General features: G+C 46.4%; 1 protein-coding gene across 1 annotated transcript; it reads left to right on the top strand.

The window, feature by feature from the left end:
* The first annotated feature begins 9088 nt into the window (after window positions 1-9088).
* Window positions 9089-13763, top strand: LOC139311618 (zinc finger protein 431-like). Its single transcript, XM_070936092.1, has 5 exons — window positions 9089-9508; window positions 9798-9912; window positions 10035-10099; window positions 10322-10451; window positions 11563-13763. Exons 1-5 carry the CDS (start codon window positions 9089-9091, stop codon window positions 13113-13115), a joined length of 2283 nt encoding a protein of 760 aa, XP_070792193.1. The 3' UTR covers window positions 13116-13763.
* Window positions 13764-17451: the final 3688 nt, after the last annotated feature.

Below are 17451 nucleotides of genomic sequence, written 5' to 3'. Positions count from 1 at the left end.
AGGAACGCTGGTTCGTGCGCTTGCCGGATCCGTCTTCCTGAAACGAAATAAAGAGAATCCTGTTTTCACGCAGCTCGCTTCACTCGTTAATTGGGTCGTCGTAACTGCGATGCTTTCCTAGCTGGGAAATTCGAACCCTTTTGGTGGAAACCTTTGCGGAGATTCTACATAGCCTCATTGTGAGGTAAAATTTCTGGAACTTCAGTCCAGTCCAGTCCTATTCTATTACAATTCTATTCCTATTCCTATTTGATTATTCCCATTCCCATTCCCAATTCTATTCCTATTCCTATTCCTATTCCTATTCCTATTCTATTCCATTCCTCTCCTATTCCATTCTTATTCTTGATGAATGTATTTTATTCTCCTCATGTACTCTGAGAGCATATGCACCAAAGACAAATTCCTTGTGCCTGCAAGGAATTGACCTGGTCAATAAGGAATTCAATTCAATTCAATTCAATTCAATTCAATTCAATTCAATTCAATTCAATTCAATTCAATTCAATTCAATTCAATTCAATTCTATTCTATTCTATTCTATTCTATTCTATTCCCATTCCCTCCAAATACTTTCCTCTTTCCCGCCCTTTCAGGGTATCCTGGCACTTTGCTCAGAGCCCACCAGGGGGCGCTGTCCTACACACGTGGGAACTGAGCATGCGCTGACCTCTTCGCCTGGAGTTCGTCGGGGGAGGTGGCTGCCCTTTCTACCTCCTCCGTCCGCTGTGAGTGGGGTGCGGAGAGCCTGCCGGGGAGCCTTTGCGGAAACACCGATCCCGACGTGGGACTCCCGAGTTCCGTGAGTGGCGGCTCTGCCCGTGCAAAGGGGTCCCGCGCTGGAGGGGGGCGTGGAGACTGGCCAAGTTTTCCTCCGGAGTCCCATGTTCCCCTGCCGCCCTTTCCCATGCAGGTTCCATGGAGTTGGGGGGGGGAGCAAAGGAGAGGAATGGGGGTCGCTAGAAGAGGAGGGGGCGTTTCTCCCCATTTATTGGGGGAGTGGAGGCAGCCTCGAAGCCCCCCTGCTGGCTCTGGGTGCGAGGACGGATGTGCGAGGACTGGGACTGGGGTGATGCTTCCCAGCCTTTCCCTTCCCCACGACCGCAAAGGAAAAGAAGGGAGACCTTGCAGGGGCGACGGAGGTGCAAAAGTGGGGCTGAGCCGCAGCATTCGCACCGTGTGCCCGATGAGGCCGGTGTTTCTCCATCTCCTTTTAAGTCTGGGAGTTAAAATCCACACCTTTCAATTTGGCCGTGTTTGAAAAACTGGATTAAGCTAAGAAGCTGGGAAACGTGTTTGTAGGAGTTGCATCATTCAGAAAATCATGTTAGTCTGTAAAATGGTTTATTCATTCGGGTGTTAATCCTACATATGTATTGGATGGTGGTTTGTTCATTCAGTTCCCAAAGGGATTTTGGGCTGGATGATTAATGGGTTTCTTCTGCGTCAAGTTTTACTGTACAGTAAATTCAAATGTTGATTTATTTCCTTATGAAATCGGTAACTAATAAGATTCTCTACTTTTTTTCCTAACATTAGTGGTTTGATAAAATTTTCTTCTGGTTATTTTTTCTTTGGAGATGGATTCTCGCTTGTTAACTTAGTCCCCCTTTTTTCCTGGTGCTTTCTTTGCTTTTCCGTTTTGCATATATAAGTTGTAAATCCTTTGTGCTTTTTCTGGAGACAAAGAATGAACTAAGGTCAAATCCTCCAGGCTTAAGAGGATGGGTGAAAAACCATTTTAAGGTTTGTTCTTTCAAGCCTTGTTTCATGTGAACTTTGCCCATACAGTTGGTTAACCAGTTTGGAGGTCAGGGCAGATTGTGTGAAGCAGCCTTCATGTTTTATGATGACCAAAAAAGCAAAAATAGAAAATGAGCATCATAAGCATTTCATTTGATGTGAAGTCAACCTTCATGGCATCGTTAGAATGTTGTTCCTTCCTAGGATCATTTCACTTAGTAGTATTCCATCTTTTTCCTTTTTTTCATTGAGACCCCTGAAAAAAGGTAATTTTTTTCTTTCTTGGGATAAGCCATTTTTGAAACTTGGAATTTCCTCCTTATCTCTTCTTCATGGCTCCATTTACTTACAAACATACCAACTTTAAGACAAGAATGAGGAACATCCTTAATGAATGTCTAATACCTAAACGCCTCAATATGAAGGACAAGAAACACATGAAAAATTCTGTATTCCATTCCAGTTTCTTAAGCTCCTTGAGTTTCGGCATCTTGTGTGAACCTTAAGTGTAAGAATAGAATGGACGTTGTCTTACCTGAACGTCCCTTTTCTGGGCGCTGCGTACACTATCCATCAATGGGTTAACTTCTTCAGCCTTTGGCAATAACTGAGTGAGAGCTCAATTTCCCTTTCCTGTTGCCCTGACACGCCCCTCAATCCCATGATCCCCAGTCTGAACGAAGTTACAGGAGAACACACCGTGTCAGGTAAACAACATAACTTTAATGAAAACCATCTGTAAACACCAACAACTGTCATGGCAGAAGCCAACGAAAAGAAAGGGGAGGGTATGGATAGTGTACGCAGCGCCCAGAAAAGGGACGTTCAGGTAAGACAACGTCCATTTTCCTGTGCGCTGCTCCCACTATCCATCAATGGGATATACCCAAGTTTAAACCCCATGGGCGGGAAGCTGAATGCCTCCAGAGTCCTCCTCTGTCACCACCGTCTGCAGCACCCTACGGCCGAAGGATGCTTCTGCAGAGCTGTAGGCGTCTATCTTATAGTGGCGGATGAAGGGCGTCACCGATGACCAGGTTGCTGCTCTGCAAATATCTGCCACCGACGCCTGCGTTGTCCAGGCCGCCGTTGTGGCCGCGCTGCGAGTGGAGTGTGGGAGAATCCTTCCCGGAAGAGGTTTGGTGTCCAGCTCGTACGCCAACGCGATGCAGGCCTTAATCCATCTGCTCACCGTAGATGCTGAAATCTTCCGTCCCATGGAGGCCGGGTTGAAGGATACTAAGAGCGCCTCCGTGTGGCGGAAGGCCGCTGTCCTGTCAATGTAAATGCGAAGGGCGCGGCGGACATCAAGGGAGTGCCATTGTTGTTCTCTGCCGTTGCGGGGGCAGGGGCAGAAGTCCGGAAGTATGAGTTCCTGGGCACGGTGGAACCAGGAATTCACCTTGGGGATGAAGGTCGGGTCCAGCCGGAGGACCACCGTGGTGTCCCTGAAGATGCAGAGGTCCTTCCGGATTGAGAGTGCTGCTAGCTCCGAGACTCTTCTGGCTGAGGTGACTGCCAGAAGGAAGGCCACCTTGAACGATAGGTGTTTTAGGGACACTGAGCTCAAGGGCTCAAACGGGGGGGCTGTTAGGGCCCGGAGGACCAGCGGGAGGTCCCAGGATGGGTACCGGTGCACTGTGGGGGGGCGCAAGTTCTTGGCGCCGTGAAGGAATCCCTTGATGCGTGGGTGATGGGACAGCGCTTGGTAGGGAGGTGATGCGATGACCGTGGATAGCGCTGCTGTCTGGCGCCTTAGGGTTGCTGGCGCCAGCCCTTTCTCCAGTCCTGACTGCAGGAATTCGAGGATGCTCTGGATTGAAGCCGATGTAGGGTCTTCGTGGTGCTGAGAACACCAGCGGCAGAATGCCCGCCACGAGGCCTCGTAAATGCGGGTCGTTGAGGGCCGTCTGGCAGCCTGGATAGTATTTACTACGCCATCAGATAGTCTATCTCTCTTTAGGATGACCCTCTCAAGTGCCAGACGGTCAATCGTAGCCACTGAGGCTCTGGATGACTGACCGCCCCCTGGCAGAGCTCCAGCTGGTGGAGGGGGATCTGCCAGGGTTGCTCCACGGATAACGCCACGAGGTCGGCGTACCACGGTCTTCGAGGCCAATGGGGAGCCACCAGCAGTAGGTCGGCCTCCTCCGTCAGTAGCTTCCGGATGAGACGAGGGATGAGGGGAATCGGTGGAAAGGCGTAGAGTAGGCCCTTGGGCCATCTGCATCTTAGGGCGTCGTGGTCTTCCGCCTGTGCAGATGGGTATCGAGATATGAAGCGAGTTAGCTGGGCGTTGGTCGGGGTCGCGAAGAGGTCCACCTCCGGCATCCCAAAGCGGTCGCTGAGCTCCCGGAACAGGCGTGGGTGTAGCTGCCACTCCGCTGGGTCTATCAGTTCGCGGCTGAGCCAGTCCGCCCTGACATTGGTTGATCCCGAGATGTGCTCCGCTTTGATCGAGAGCAGATGAGACTCCGCCCAGGCGAATAGAGCCTCGGACTCGAACATCAGTGTGTGAGACCTCGTGCCGCCTTCCCTGTTGACGTGAGCTTTTGCCGAGATGTTGTCTGTGCGGATCAGAACGTGCTGTCCTTGAACTGCTGTCTGGAATTGCCGTAGTGCCAGCCTGATTGCCCGGAGTTCCAGGAGGTTGATGCTGCTTTGCCGTTCGCTCCTGGACCACTGGCCCTGGGCTACCAGGTGGTGCAGATGGGCACCCCATCCCCGCAGGCTTGCATCTGTGGTCAGTGTGAGCCTGTCCGGGTCCAGGAACTCGCAGCCCTTGAGGAGTGCCGGGGACCTCCACCATCCGAGGGAGAGACGGACCTGAGGTGGTAAGGTTACCCTGCGTTTCAGGTTGGTCTTGCCTGCTCTCTGGAAGGGCAGCAGGAACCATTGGAGGGCCCGCGAGTGTCTGCGTGCCCACGGAACGATACCGAAGCAGGAGACCATCTTCCCGAGGAGTGATGCCAGCTGTATCAGGGGCACTCTCCCCGCTTCCGAGACCTGTTGGATTAGGTCTCGAATGCTCAGGATCCTCTCTTGAGAGAGGAAGACTTGGCCTCTGATTGAGTCGATCTCCGCCCCCAGGTGCAGCAGTCGAGAGGATGGCTGTAGCTGGCTTTTCTCGAAGTTGATGGAAAAGCCGTGGTCTTGGAATGCCCTCAGAACTCTTTCCATATCCTTGGTAGCCTGGCTGTGTGACGACGATAGGATCAGAATGTCGTCGAGGTAGCAGAGGAGACGCACTGGGATGGCGTGTAGTGTGGCCGCCACCACCGCTACCAGCTTGGTGAAGGTACGAGGTGCCGACGAGAGGCCAAAGGGCATTGCGCGGTACTGGAAGTGCTGACCTGCAAATTCGAATCTCAGGAAGCGCCGGTGGCTGGGGTGGATCGGTACATGCAGATATGCCTCCCGCAGGTCGACTGACTGGAGGAGGTCCCCTCTCCTTACGCCCGCTAATATTGTCTTGAGGGAGTGCATTTTGAATCTGCGGTACTTTACCGACCGGTTTAGTCGTTTGAGATTCAGAATGGCTCTCCAGCCTCCCGAGCTTTTGGGCACCAGGAAGAGAGTTGAATAGAAGCCTGTACCCTGCTGGTCGAGAGGCACCGGTTCTATGGCTCGTATCTCCAGCAGGTGTGCGATCTCTTGTGCCAGGAGGTCTCTGAGGTCTTTGGACTGTGGGACCGGGCAACGTACAAAGCGACTGGGTGTAGGACCAGAGAATTCGATGGAGAGCCCCGATGAGATCGTGCGCTGAATCCACGAGTCCTCCGTTGATCGGGCCCATTGCTGGTGGAAGCGTTGGAGTCTCCCGCCGATGGGGCCCCCGGCCCGGCCGTCACTTCCCCCTTCTGGCGGTTTTGAAACCGGCCCCGCGGAAGGACCGTTTGGCTTGCTGGGGTCGGCCGCGGTCTCGGAACTGAGATCTGTCCTGGTGTCTGCTTGTACTCTGGAATTGGGAGCGTTGTGGTGGGGTCCCCCTCGGCCCTGAGCTGGTCCGAAAGGGCTGCTGGTAAGAGTAAGGTGTGTATCTGCGGTCCTGCCGCCGGTACGCTGATGGGAGCACCTTCCTCTTGTCTTTATCTTCGATCAAGACTGGGTCCAAGGCTGCCCCAAACAAGTCTGGGGCCTTGTACGGGGCTGCGGCTAGCTTCCATTTGGCTTTAAGATCTGCCTTCCAGGGGCGAAGCCAGAACAGCCTCCTTGCTGTGATGTTCGAGGCCAGAGATCTAGAAGCGAATTTGGCGGAATTCAGGGATGCATCCGCGGCATATTCGGTGGCGGCTAGGATCTTATTCAAATCCTGATGTAGCCTAGCGTCTTCCGGGGGCAGTTTTTCCTGTAGTTGGCGTAGCCAGATGAGGGTGGCTCTGTTGAAAAAGGAGGTCGCCGTTGCCGTCCTGATTGCCCAGGCCGCTGCTTGATGGGACTTACGGAGGGCCCACTCTGTCCTCTTGTCCTCAGCTTTGAGCCCGTCTACAGCATCCGTGGACACCATCGATGAGGAAGACAGGGAGGCTACTGGCTGGTCCACCGATGGCAGAGTTAAGAGGTCCTCCAATTCCTGGGCTGAGCAGTAGAGCTTCTTGTCTAGGCTGCTTGGGGTTGTTAGCGAGGCTGGCTGTCCCCAGGGGTTCTGGATCACGTCCGAAAACAGCTGGGGGCAGGGGATGCAGTCCTTCTCCTGCTTGGAAGACTTGAAGAGCGCATCGTGGGGGCCCGTGGTAGCGGGTTTAGGCGCGGAGGTCTCGCCAGGTACGCCTAAATTGGTTGTGAGGCGCGCCTTATGTAGGAGCGATTTGAATAATGCTGGACGGAAGAGGCCCGTAAAAGCCGGAGAATCTGGCATCAGACCTTCGTCCTCTGATAACTCGAAGGTCTCTGGGCCCTCCTCGGCCTGGTCTGAATCCTCTGACGAGGATGACTGGGCCTGCGCCTGTTGGTGCTGGGCCGGTTGCCGTTGGGGCGCCCCCTGGGCTGGTAGTTGGCGGGGGGCCCCTCCTGCAGCCTGCTGCCAGCCTGCGGCCAGGAAGGAAGACATTGCGGCTGAAAACATGGTTTGGAAGTCAAGCTGGCTGGCTGGTAGGGGTCCCTCTGGGGCACGCAGGCCAGCTGCCGTTGGTGTAAATGTAGCTTCCGCCCCACGGTGGCGCCAGTGAGGAGGGTCCGATAGTGGGGCATCTGGCAATGATCGGGATGCTCCTCTGGGCCGTGGCAGCTGCTGGTTGAGGCCAGCTGCCCACGGGGTTGCCGGTGTTAGTGTCAGCTCGGCCAGACTCGTGATGCCAGGGCCCGCCTCCGCACATACCTGAGGAGAGGGACTAGGGGGCTCGGGCCCTTGAAGAGGTGTTGCCGCTCTCTCCTTCTGTGCCTTCTCGCAGAGGCGTTCAAGGGTCTTATGGTGCCTTGCAGCATCCTTGTCGAGGATCGGGGGGGCCTTTTCCCCACGGTCTTTATGATGTGATGACCGTTTCCTTGAATGCTTTTTAGAGGATCTGGACCCCTTGCGAGCTGGGCTTGTTTCAAGCTCTGGGTCCGAGGAGAAAGGAGAGTCTGACAAGCCCAAAGCTGCCATCTGGCTCTCTCCACAATATGGCTTGCTGCTTAAAGGGGAAGGCTTCTGTGCTTGCAGCCGGATGGGGCCCGAAGATCCTCGAATTTAAAGCAGCAGGCACCGTTGGGGAGGCCCTATGAGAGGTGAGGGCCTCCAACTGCCAATAAGGGCGGAGCTACCCTTATCCGGATGCAGCCAAGATGGCGGATCTGGAAATCCCCTGCAATGGAGGGAGCACGTGGCTTGCAATCCGAGGGCTGGGGAAGCTGCGGTCTCACAGCGGTGGCCCGGGGGTCCTACCGCCTGCCGCGCTCAGCCCGGTGCGGCCCCAAGGGCTCTGGCAGTGAAGAGGAGGAGGGGGGAGGCTGCTTCCCTCACCGCGCTGTTCTCCTCCGATCCACGTGTGAGCTGTGTTGCTTCGGGAGGCTGCGGACTCACAGCGGCGGCCCGAAGGTCCTACCGCCTGCCGCGCTTGTTTAAAGTGCTCCGCGGGGCTCCTGGACGCCGGGGAGGGAGGAGGGAGGGGTAGCTGCCTCACCGCTCTCCGCTCTCTCCCTCGTCGTTCCGTCGGGCGGCTGCTTCAATCGCCGCTCGCGTGGGTGGCTGCCAAGGCTCGCTCTCTCTCTCCCCCCCACTCTAAAGCGCCGGAGGAGCCTGCGAGGTGAAGCGTGGGCGGCCGGAGCGATCGCGCCGCTCAGCTGTAGAGCCGAACCTCCGCTTGATGCAGGCAGGGAGCCAAAAGAAAGAAACAAGTAAAAAAAAAAAAAAACTACTCAAAAATAAATTAAAAACCTAGGAAAGGGAGAAAATAGCTTGAAAGCCTGGAGCTCTAGGAAAACACTTCAGTCTTTGCCAATAACTGAGTGAAGACTGGGGATCATGGGATTGAGGGGCGTGTCGGGGCAACAGGAAAGGGAAATTGAGCTCTCACTCAGTTATTGCCAAAGGCTGAAGAAGTTAACCCATTGATGGATAGTGGGAGCAGCGCACAGGAAAATAGATAGAATAGAATTCTTTATTGGCCAAGTGTGATTGGACACACAAGGAATTTGTCTTGGTGCATATGCTTTCGGAGTACATAAAAGATACATTGGTCAAGTATCATAAGGTACAACACAATGATATTCATAGGGACCAAGTAAGCAATCAAATCATATTAGGAAACAGTCAATATAAATCTTAAGGATACAAGCAACAAGGTTACAGTCATACAATCATAAGTGGGAGGAGGTGGGTGAGAGGAACGATGATAAGGTTAATAGTAATGCAGACTTAGTAAATAATTTGATATTGTTGAGGGAATTATTTGGTAAATAATAAGGTAAATACAGATCTTAAATTTGAAAAAAGGCTAGCCTCCCCTTCCGGGGGGAGGGGGAGAAAATAATCCAAAAATGAAACATTTGTTTTATATTCCAAATTCTGGATGAAAAGTACGACCATATTTTGCACCACACTTCATGTACAGACAAACTTCAGAAGATTTGTTTGTGCAATGTTTGTGTAAGACTCCCTTCCATGAGGATAAATGTTGTTCGGGAGTTAAGTCCACAACCTTCTCATTCTTTCAATTTATTTTCTTTTCCATCTCAGTTGCAGAAACTAGACTCATCACAACAACCTTCCTAACAACAAAAGGTACACTTGGGAGAAGATTCTGGATAGCTTTTATAATCAATCCTGCAGCTCCAGGAATCGTCCTATGAATTGAAAGGTCCACATTTGGAGATCCACAAGATTTCCTCAGAACTATCTGGAATTTCCTTACCGGACAGAGAAAGTATGCAGAAAGAAGTGTTAGGAAGTGAGGGAACTGGAAAAGGCCCCTTAGCTGTTCACCCTGGCAGCTGTGGGTTGATCTGGCCAAGAACTGGGCAGAAGATCCTGGAGAAGGAAACCATCATCCGTTCAGAGATTCAGACATGCAGCTTCAGAAGCATCCAATACCAGGAAGCGGGAGGTCCCCGAGGACTTTGCAGCCAACTTCACGACTTTTATAGTCAATGGCTGAGATTAGAAAACCACACTAAAACTCAAATGTTGGACCTGGTTGTTCTGGAGCAGCTCCTGGCCCTTCTGCCCCTGCCGATGAAGAGCTGGGTGCGGGAGTGTGGAGCAGAGACCAGCTCCCAAGCGGTGGCCCTGGCGGAAGGCTTCCTCCTGAGTCAGGCAGAGGAACAGAAGGAGGAAGTCGAATTGCAGGTGAGAGACCTTCATCTTGGAAGTCCAGAAGGGAATAAAGAATGTTTGAATTCCTCACCCCTCCCTTCCATACTTCTCTGGTCTTCATAATATTTTAAGATGTTCCACTAGTTCTTGCAGGACATTGTTCCATTATCCATTCTAGAGCATAGACTGGAAACAGCCGTTCCTTTCTTGTACATTCTACGCTCATTGATGGATATTGGGGCATTGAAGTTGTTTTTTGAGAACAAGATTCCAGTTCATGGTATGTGATGCATTTTTCTTTTCTCCTCCCTCCTATTTCAAGTCTTTCACGCTGCAGACCAGAGAACCTATGAGAAAGAGGAATCCATCAAATCCCCCTCGGGAGCTGTTTTCCAAGGGGGTCTATCATGAATCCGCAAGCGAGGACATCTCAGATGGTAATCAAAAGTCCACCCGTTCCCAAGAGAGATTCCAGCTGTCTTACCTTCTGTATCTCTTCTGTAGAATGCCTCTTGCAATTTTATTAATTATCCATTTAAAATTTCTGTCTTCCTCACAGGGAAAAACAAAATGAATTTGACTCCTTTTTATGGTGGTGCTGAAATTCTGATTGAAGCTCCAAAAGTAAGAGAGGGATAATACAACACACACACACACACACACACTTTCTTCTACAACCACTGGGTGGGTTGTGCTAGGTGTGATTTCCATGGCCGATATCAGTTGATTCTCCAGATGCTGAAAGTCTTGATGCATGGAGATAGACAGACAGACAGACAGACCCAGACATAGAGTGGGATTGCTTCCTTTCACTGCTGATTTTTCTTCTGTTTCCTTCACATGCAGAAAGCTCTCGTGTCCTTTAAGGAGGTGGCTGTGTATTTCTCCGAAGAGGAGTGGTCTCAGCTGGATGCTGACCAAAAAGCACTGTATCGGGAAGTCATGCTGGAAAATCATAGGAACGTGGCCTCTTTGGGTGAGAATATACAAGAATTTTTATCAGAATAAAAAGTACAAATTTTGAAAAGAAAATAAAGATAGTGTAATGTGATTAATGAATAAGAAAAAAGTATGATAAAATTAAAAAAGGAGAAAAGACCAAAGTACGGTAATAGTTATATTCCTCCCCCCCTCTTTTTAAGGTTACATCATTGTTTCCTCCTTTACATAATTCATCCTTTCTAATCTTTAAACATAAATTTGATTACAAGCTTATTTTTTCTTTCTTTCAGCCAAAGGTCCATCAGGGTTTCCAATCACTAATAAATATAGATGCTATCTTTTCCCTGATCAGAGTCAATTTAGTCATCATGGAGAATTCTATCATCTTCTTCAACCATTCCACCATTCTAGTTAATGTAGAACCCTTCTAGTTTTTTGTGTATAATAGTCCAACTACGGTTGTCATACTCAGAAACAATCTTCTATGACTGTTGATTATTGCCAGCATAAACTGTTCTGATTTCAATTGGATATTTATTTTAAATTCTCTGTATCAGTGAATGTCTGAATCCAAAGTTTTCTAGCTTTTTTACAAGGCCACCAAAGCACTACAAAAGGATCCTTTATCTTGTCCACATTTCCAATAATAGTTTGAGGTACATTTACACACTTTCGATATTTTTCTGTTGATTTTCATATCCTCTGTATATTTAGAGGTCTTAGCAATTATATATTTTCTATACAACTGAGATTCAAATTCGGTTTTATGTTGTTGAATCCTATAGTTCTCTTTATCTACCTATAATGTTTCTGATAATATGAGAACTATGTTCTCATATTTCTGAGCAACTCCCACTTCTTATAAAAACCGCAGCAGAATGCAAAATTGAATTTCAAATTGAGAAACCAAATCTTTTCATTTCCTTTGAAATTTGGAGCATTTGATATTTAATCAATGGATATTCCCTTGGCATGGAAACCTAGATGTATTTTCCAAAATTTTAATCAAGCAAGTCCAGATCAAATACTTGAAGAGTTTCTCTGCAACTAAGAAGATTGAAGCTGTTTGTTTTTCTTTATATTCCATCTTCCTCTACTTTGCTCTTCTTTCCTAAAGTTATTTTGTTTTATTTTTTCTTATGAAGGTAATAATGGGGAGGAAGATGAAGATTCCAGAGAACTATTCCAAATGATCAGTCGTTCATACAGTATGAAGAACCCTACAGTTCTAATGGAAGTAGAAAGCCATGAAAGAAACTACTCAAATAATTGGAATCAGGAAAGTTCACCTTCTATTCAAGCAGCAATGAAAGCCTCTGTGGCCCAGCAAGGAAAAATAAAAAAGAAATATATTGGAAAATGTATGGAAGTATTCATAAACAAATTAGATGTAGAGAAACGCCATCAAACCCAAATCAAAGGAGATAATATATGTAGAGACAATGGAAAAAACTATAAATGGACCCTGTCTCTTCCTCATAAAAATGGGCCCTGTGTATCTCAAAAAAGGACCCATGAAGGAGGGAAGACACATGAATCCATGGAGTGTGGAAAGAGCTTTATTAAGAACAGTCAACTTATTTACCATAAAAGGATCCATGACGCAAAGAAAAGATATAAATGCATAGAATGCGGAAAGAGTTTTTCCACAAAGACGTATCTTAAGACCCATGAAACGATCCACACAGGGGAGAATCCTTACGAATGCATTGAATGTGGAAAGAGTTTTTCTACAAAGTCATATCTTAACACCCATGAAAGGATCCACACAGGGAAGAATCCTTATAAATGCATGGAATGTGGAAAGAGTTTTTCTACGAAGGCATATCTTAAGACTCATGAAAGCATTCACACAGGGGAGAATCCTTATAAATGCACGGAATGTGGAAAGAGTTTTTCTACGAAGGCGTATCTTAAGATTCATGAAAGGATTCACACAGGGGAGAATCCTTACAAATGCATGGAATGTGGAAAGAGTTTTTCCACGAAGACGTATCTTAAGACCCATGAAACGATCCACACAGGGGAGAATCCTTATACATGCATGAAATGTGGAAAGAGTTTTTCTGCGAAGATGTATCTTAACACACATGAAAAGATCCACACAGGAGAGAATCCTTATAGATGCATGGAATGTGGAAAGAGTTTCTCTACGAAGACGAATCTTAAGACTCATGAAAGGATCCATACAGGAGAGAAGCCCTATAAATGCATGGAATGTGGAAAGAGTTTTTCTACAAAGACATATCTTAAGACCCATGAAAGGATCCACACAGGAGAGAAGCCCTATAAATGCATGGAATGTGGAAAGAGCTTCTCTCACGGTAGCGACCTTACTTGCCATAAAAAGATCCACACAGGGGAGAGGCCACATACATGCATGGAGTGTGGAAAGAGCTTTATTAAGAACTGTGAGCTTGTTTACCATAGTAGGATCCATACAGGGGAGAAGCCGTATAAATGCATGGAGTGTGGAAAATCCTTTACTGGCTGTAGTAATCTTATTACTCATAAAAAGACCCACACAGGGGAGAAGTATAAATGTATGGAATGTGGAAAGAGGTTTTCTACAAAGACGTATCTTAATATCCATAAAAGGATCCACACAGGGGATGGGCGTTATACATGTATGGTGTGTGGAAAAAGTTTTATTACGAGCAGTAATCTTAACTCACATAAACGGACCCACACAGTGTAGAAGCCATATCAGTCTTTGGAATAAGGAAAAAAACTTCAGCAGGATGAATGAAATGATAGGTGTAGTTGTTGAAACATGTGCATTTCCTAATTACATTTACTGAATTAGCATTTTTTTTCAGCCTGATCTTCACAACTGGAAGCCAAGAGACATGAATTTGTTAATGGAAACCAAAGGCTAAGCATGTGGTGGTTTAATTATGAATAGTGGATTTTGTATCTACTGTCATTTGAAGGTCAGCAATGCCATTTAATAGATGTTTCTTCTATAATAAGCAAAAGGAGCTGCATGTCCCTGATGCGTCTCTTCAAGACAAAACTTTTTAAAATCTTATTTCCTCTCTAGGAGAAATGAGAACGGGAACTTCTGGAGTGTGAGGATACAAAAAAGTACACTGTAAACTCTTTCCAGTCCAGATGCTTCATCCAAGAAGCATCTGAGGATGCTTCTTCAAAACTGAAGATGCTCCTTGGCTAAGAAGCGAAACATCTTCAAGAAAATAGAAAGTCCAGTTGCCTTTTGAAAAAGTACCTTTGGCATTCCTTGGCAAATCTAGAGGAGCAAAAAGGGTTTTCATATGTAAACATAGAGAAAGGAGATAGAGATAGAAATAGATACGTCAAGTAAGATAGAAATAGTTACTAACCTGTGGGTAATAGATTAAAATTAGCAAGGGGCGGTTAGCATTAAAATTACAAGTAGGAGTTTAAGTGTGTCTAATAAAGGTTTTTATGCAAAAAACAAATGCTGTCTTTGTATCTGTTTACCATAATCAGAAAAGCCCTAACAATTGTTTATTGGCAAAAAAAAAAAAAAAAAAATAGGAAGGATTTGGGTGGGGGAGAAACATCTGCGTTTCAGAGGCTCCTCCTGGGCTGAAGCTGTTTCTTCAAACAGTACCCACGGATGATTCTACGTCAAGATGGAGAAAAGGCACCAATTCCAGTTTTCTGCCAGTTATTCTCCAATTTTTCATTAGAGAAATGGAAATCAGAGTAGCAGTCATCCGAAATTAGAAACCAATTGTACTTTTCTTTTTATTCATGATTTGGAGATACCATATCCTTGCCTTAAATTCCAGAAAGGTCTTTAAGTTTCCTATTCATATTTCCTGTGGGTGCTTTGGATTCAACCCCTAAATAAAACATTTTTCCTCTTCTTTTTGCCCCCTCATGATATTTTAATTTTTTTAAATAAAGTTTTTTATTATTTTTTTAAAAACAAACATACATTTAAAACATCAATCAGCCCTCCCGTGTGACATCTCGGTGTGGAATTCTTCAGTTCATTTTATTCTTGTTCCAACAGTTTCTTCTGTCTTAGTCGTCTTCAAAATCACTGTACAAATTCATTACTATAATATTCTTACTCAGGTTTTTTATACATATTTATAAAATTAATCATATCTCTTGCAACCAAGAATAAAAACAATTCCATATTTTTAAGTATTCTGATTCTTCCCTATTTTTAATCAATAAAGTTAATCGATTTATTTCAGCACAATCTATAATCTTTCTTATTACTTCATCTTCTGAAGGTATTTTCTCTTATTTCCAATTTTGACCATAGAGAATTTTTGCAGCTGTTATTAGATGTATAATCAAATAAATATATTCCTGTTCTGTCCCCGTCTCTCACACGCACACAAACAGTCAGCCAGGAGTTAATAAAACCAGCCGTCAGGAATTCCTTTGAAATAACAGAATTGGCAGCAACCCAGTAGCTGCCTGCCAAAAACTTTACTCACAAAGGGAGGTTTTTCTCCTCCGTCTGATAAACCAAAATAAGTCCACAAAGCCAAAGAATTGTCAAATCCAGTCCATAATAAATCCAAGGAGGGCATATAACGAAGTTCCAGAAACGCAGTATGACTTGCTAGCTTTTCAGTTTTGTCCCTCACAAGGCCTGAATGGCCACCACACCCCCTTTTATCCCCTGTGGGGTATGGTCCAGTGACTCAGCTTAATCTCTGGCACGCCTCCTTCTCTGCTGCGCGCGCTTGTCTTTCCGACGCTGTCGGGGATCCAGCCAAGACTCATCTCCGTCGCTGTCTAACTGCGGCTGCTCGGAAGTGCCTGGCTCCTGGCCTATCTCTTGGCCTTCGGAGGACACCTGAGGCATTGCCAGAGAGGAGGGTCCTGGAGAGGGAGGCCTTGCCAGCTCCTCTCTTTCACTTTCGGAGTCTTCTCCCTCTGATAAGACGGGCTTGGGGGTCGAAGTCACAACAATTCCTTTTTAATTTTGTCAGGTAGGATACCCAATAAAAACAACCCTGGTTTGAATTCAATACGTATTTGTATCATTTCTTCCAGCCAGATTTTAATTTTATTCCAATATTTTTTGCTTCAGGGCATGCCCACCACATAGTTGGTGACATTTCCAACATTTCGCTGATTTATCTTTGAACATTTTTGCTAACTTCTCCGGTGGCATATGCCATCATTAAAACATTTTGTATTGGTTTTCTTTATATGCAGTGGACATCGTTAATTTATAATTCCTTTCCCATAGTTGTTGCCATTTTTCAAGATCAATTGAAGGTCCAAAATTTCTTCCCCAAGCTATCATTGTTTCTTTCACCTGTTCCTCCTCCAACTCAATATATGACAAAAAGTTATAAAAAAAATTTATTACATTTTCTTCCATTCCTGAGTATCCTATCTAACTCAGTCTTTTCGATATAGAAACCATGTAATTTTGCATCCTTTTCATATCTTGTCCTTATTTGCATACACATATACCAATCTATCCCAATCCCCTGTTCTTCTAGTTCTCCTTTCTCTTTTAATTCCCCCTTATCTGTTAACAAGTCCTTGTATCTAACAATATTTCCAAAATTAAAAACATTTGGGTGTATTAAAGCTTCCATCATTGATAACCATGTTGGTATTTTCACATAGTATTTATCTCTAACCTTTTCCCAAACCAATAGCAATGCATTTCTTATATAATGTCTATGAAAATATGTATGTATCTTATTTCTACCATACCACAAAAAGTCATCCCAGCCCAATTGCAATTAAAATGGTATTTTAATTTTATATTCTCTTTTCCATAATCTGTTTCCATCATTTTGCAGTTCCCCCTTTTTTCCAGTCACAGATGATATGTCATCCCCAGCCCCCGCTTCATTTGTCCTCCAAGTAGCCTCATTGTGAGGTAAAATTTCTGGAACTTCCACAAGTTTCAGCTTTTCCCCATTATGGAATTGGTTTTCTTGTTCATCAGATTCATGTCCTTTGTCATCAGCAGCCCCTCACTGAGTCTTTCCAATTATTCTTAGGCACCCAGAGCCAAGAATTTGACAAATGCAGGTGTATATACAGAACTAGGGAACAAACACACGATAGAAATTTCCATTTTCTTGTGTCTTCCCTGCCTGTGTCCCGTCAGCCCCATCGTCCTCCCCTTCAGGCTGGAGTTTGCAACAACCGCAAGATACAAATTGTGCTTCCCAGAGAGCCTCCTCTTCCTCATCTTCTGACCGCTTGCCCGTTTCGGACAGGATTTGGCTCCGTTTGAGGCCACCCTCCAATCTCTGAACACTTCAGTTCAACTGTTCTTGAGGGAAGCAAGTACAAATCCTCCAGAGAGATTTTTCTCCATCTCCACAGATGGTTCCTGGACAGGAAGGAGAGGAAGATGGAGAGACTGCTACCTCTGGAGATGCCGCCTTTCTCGGGCAGGAACCTTTCCTCCTACTCCCATGCCAATCCCTTCCCCTTCACTTGGAAATTGGAATCTAACTAATCGAAGAGAGAAGCAACCTGGAAGTAAGGAGAAACTTCCTAACAGTGAGGACAATTAACCAGTGGATTAGCTTGCCTGCAGTAATTGTAGGCGCTCCATCACTGGAGGTTTTTAAAAAGAGTCGGGATAGTCACTCATCTGAAATGGTATAGGTTCTCCTCCTTGAGCAGGGGGCTGGACTAGAAGACCTCCACGGTCCCTTCCAGCTCATCCTATTCTATTCCTATTCCTGTTCTGTTCTGTTGTGGTGGGTATGGTGTGGTTTGTGGTGTGGTGAGGTCTGGTCTGGTCAGGTCTGGACTGGTCCGGTCTGGTCCTAGTCCAGTGCAGTGCAGTCCAGTCCTATTCTATAACAATTCTATTCCTATTCCTATTCGATTATTCCCATTCCCAATTCTATTCCTATTCCTATCTATTCCATTCCTCTCCTATTCCATTCTTATTCTTGATGAATGTATTTTATTCTCCTCATGTACTCTGAGAGCATATGCACCAAAGACAAATTCCTTGTGTGTGCAAGGAATTGACTTGGTCAATAAAGAATTCTCTTCTCTTCTCTTCTCTTCTCTTCTCTTCTCTTCTCTTC

The sequence above is a fragment of the Pituophis catenifer genome, unplaced genomic scaffold (assembly GCF_029215685.1).
Source record: "Pituophis catenifer annectens isolate HBS135680 unplaced genomic scaffold, rPitCat1.0.hap2 SCAF_2, whole genome shotgun sequence".
NCBI classification, from domain to species: Eukaryota; Metazoa; Chordata; class Lepidosauria; order Squamata; family Colubridae; genus Pituophis; species Pituophis catenifer.
This window is presented reverse-complemented; position numbering and strand designations above follow the sequence as displayed.

Excerpts from the sequence above, each read along its gene's own strand:
- LOC139311618 (XM_070936092.1), top strand. The coding sequence starts at position 9,089 with ATGCAGAAAGAAGTGTTAGGAAGTGAGGGAACTGGAAAAGGCCCCTTA. Across the intron at positions 9,509-9,797 it reads AGGAGGAAGTCGAATTGCAG|TCTTTCACGCTGCAGACCAG; the intron begins GTGAGAGACCTT and ends TCCTATTTCAAG. Across the intron at positions 9,913-10,034 it reads AAGCGAGGACATCTCAGATG|GGAAAAACAAAATGAATTTG; the intron begins GTAATCAAAAGT and ends TCTTCCTCACAG.